General features: G+C 49.8%; 1 protein-coding gene across 1 annotated transcript; it reads left to right on the top strand.

Annotated features, from left to right (window-relative positions):
* Positions 1–388: 388 nt before the first annotated feature.
* Positions 389–2,232, top strand: tmem229a.L (transmembrane protein 229A L homeolog). Its single transcript, XM_018252585.2, has one exon. The coding sequence runs from the start codon at positions 541–543 to the stop codon at positions 1,501–1,503; it is 963 nt and encodes a 320-aa protein (XP_018108074.1). The 5' UTR covers positions 389–540; the 3' UTR covers positions 1,504–2,232.
* Positions 2,233–2,526: the final 294 nt, after the last annotated feature.

Here is a 2,526-nt window from a genome sequence, read left to right as displayed (position 1 = left end):
GTAGAAGAGCCGAATTTCTGGGTTGAAAAATGGAAATTCGGTTCTTAGTTACCAGGAGCAGCAACCAGGGGGGCGATGCTGCCTGAGTGTCTCAACTTGCCTCATTGGTGGAGCGCCCCTGCCTGAGCCATGCTCATTGTGGGAGATACAGGAGGGGAGCTGCCTTTACAGCCAACTGCATCAGTGTATGTGGTGGCACAGCAAGTACACTATTGTGCAATTATAGTAATTCGGTTAGACAAATGAAATATGCTCCAGTATTATTAGTGTGGATTTGTCCTTTTCTCGGCATAACCCGTGCCTTTCCATTTTGGAAGCGTCCCCATGAAGTGAAGAGGCAGTGTTCGGGGCTGCAGGAGAGCTCATTAGAGTGCATGAGGTGATGCTATAGGGGTGGGCTGTGAATTGTGGCACAGACAAAACCCGGCGGCGGTGGCACGTATAAGGAGGAGCGCGTAGTGAGAGAGGACTGTACCATGTTGCAGGTTGAATGATGCAGCTGTGACAGCCGGCACTCCATCTCCTCTCAGCCGCGGCACTATGGGCAGGAGCCAGAGCGCATGGAGACGGCATATGGTGAGAGCTCGGTCAAAGGCTCCGCCACCTGCAACCAATGGCACCCAGACTGGTGTCCAGCAGCCCCTGCCCACATGGATGCGGCTGTATTTCTATGGCATGCACGGCCTGAGCCTGGATGTGCTGAGCTCCTGCGCCCGTCTCTTCCCTCACAGCCAGGACTACAAGCTGCTGGGCTTCTCCTCGCCGTCCCGCTGCCTGCTGCATGCCCTCGCCCACTTGGCGCTGGAGAAGATCTACCTGCAAAGAAAGAGTTTCCCGCATAACTCGCTGGCTTTCCACTTTGTCTTCTATCCGTCTGTGGCCGCCGGCCTGCACATCCTCCTCCGCAAGACTCTGCTCAACGAGAGGCCGCTTAGTGCCCTGGAGCTGGCTCTGCAGTACGGACTCGCAGTCTATCACTCCCAGGTGTTCCTCCGCCGCTTCCTGCGGCTTTCTTACTGTCCGGCCCGGGAACCGGGACACGACAAGACCGACGGCTTAGTCCCCCCAGTCCATCACAGGCTGCCGCTTCTTCTGCGCTTCATCTTCTTTGGAATGCACGGATTCCTGGACGAAGTCTTTTTCACATCCATATTCAATGCCCTGGAGAGAACGGAGAGCACTCTGAGCGGCCACACGTCCCTGTGGTCCTTCTTCATGTACGGCAGCTGCAGCCTAGTGGTGGACAAGCTCTATCTGTACCTGAGATTCGGCCGGGGGTGGGTGGCCTGGAAGCGGCTGCCGGTCTATATCTCCTTCGTGTACACCTGGGAGTTCGTGTGGGGACTGGCGCTCCGCTCCTGCAATGCCTGCTCCTGGGACTACTCCTCTTACCCGCTCAACTTCATGGGACTGGTGACCCTCATGTATTTGCCTGGCTGGGTGTTCCTGAGTTTCTACCAGGATGTTCTTTCCAGGGTGCTGCTGCGGGTGCGATATACATAAACGCACCGATCCCCAAATCTGCCGCCTTGTCCCTTGCAGGCAATCATACACGGGGCAATAGCATTGCTGATCCATCTAGTGCTGTGTGACTGTCATGTGTGACTGTCAGAATACCTATACCAGCTAACTGGCAGCTAACATAGTGCTGGGGTGTGGGCTGCAGTCCCCAGCTGATGCTCAACTACTGAAGGATGCTGGGAGTTGACCTTGGAAGTAGAGGGTCCTACTTTGAGCTCACACAGGTTGTCTCCTGGCTTCCCTCCATTACTAACACAGAGCCCAAGAACACTGACTGCTGCCCAGCCCATGCCACTAACTTACTATGTTACTCACCAAGTACTGTAAGCTGCTGAAGATATGGACTGGAAGTCAATGTAAGCCCTAAACTTTCCAAATCAGCATTGCATTTCTCAAGAGCACAGCACACCTGGTTGCTCACTTATTTCACCCAAAGAACAACACTATTATTATATCAGAAAGCTGGTAAAAAGAGCACACACCAAGCCTCCAAAGGGACTTATGTTATATAATAATATAATATGGAGTCAAATCTACTATTAGACTTTTAGATGCAAAGGCTACCATATGCTGTACCAATACATTAAATGTTTGCAACAGACAAACAACAGATCTTGATTTACATGGCTCCTATCATATGTAAGTGCATTTGTTAGATTCATGCATGGCTTACAAAAGAAGAATAATTAAAATCTGATGATTGATAAGTAACTCTGACAATATACATTTCTCTTATCTGCTTTGAGGTTTTCTAAATCTTTTAAATTATTCTCTTTATAGCCCTATTTCATGTTCTGTTAAAAAAAAAATCATAGTTACCATCCCTGCTGACAGACCTTCTGAAGGCTTCTTACACACAGGCTTGTTTTTTTTTTCAATTATGAATTCTTAATTTTACCAGAGACTGGTAAACACTTAAATCAATGGACCAAGCAGCAGGTTTTGGTGGAAAGGTGATCCGTTTAGTTTTTGTGTTCGAGATGGCATTGATTTAGTGGATAATAC

Source organism: Xenopus laevis, chromosome 3L, assembly GCF_017654675.1.
Source record: "Xenopus laevis strain J_2021 chromosome 3L, Xenopus_laevis_v10.1, whole genome shotgun sequence".
NCBI lineage: Eukaryota > Metazoa > Chordata > Amphibia > Anura > Pipidae > Xenopus > Xenopus laevis.
Note: the sequence above shows the minus strand (reverse complement) of the source record. Positions and strands in the feature narration are given on the sequence as shown.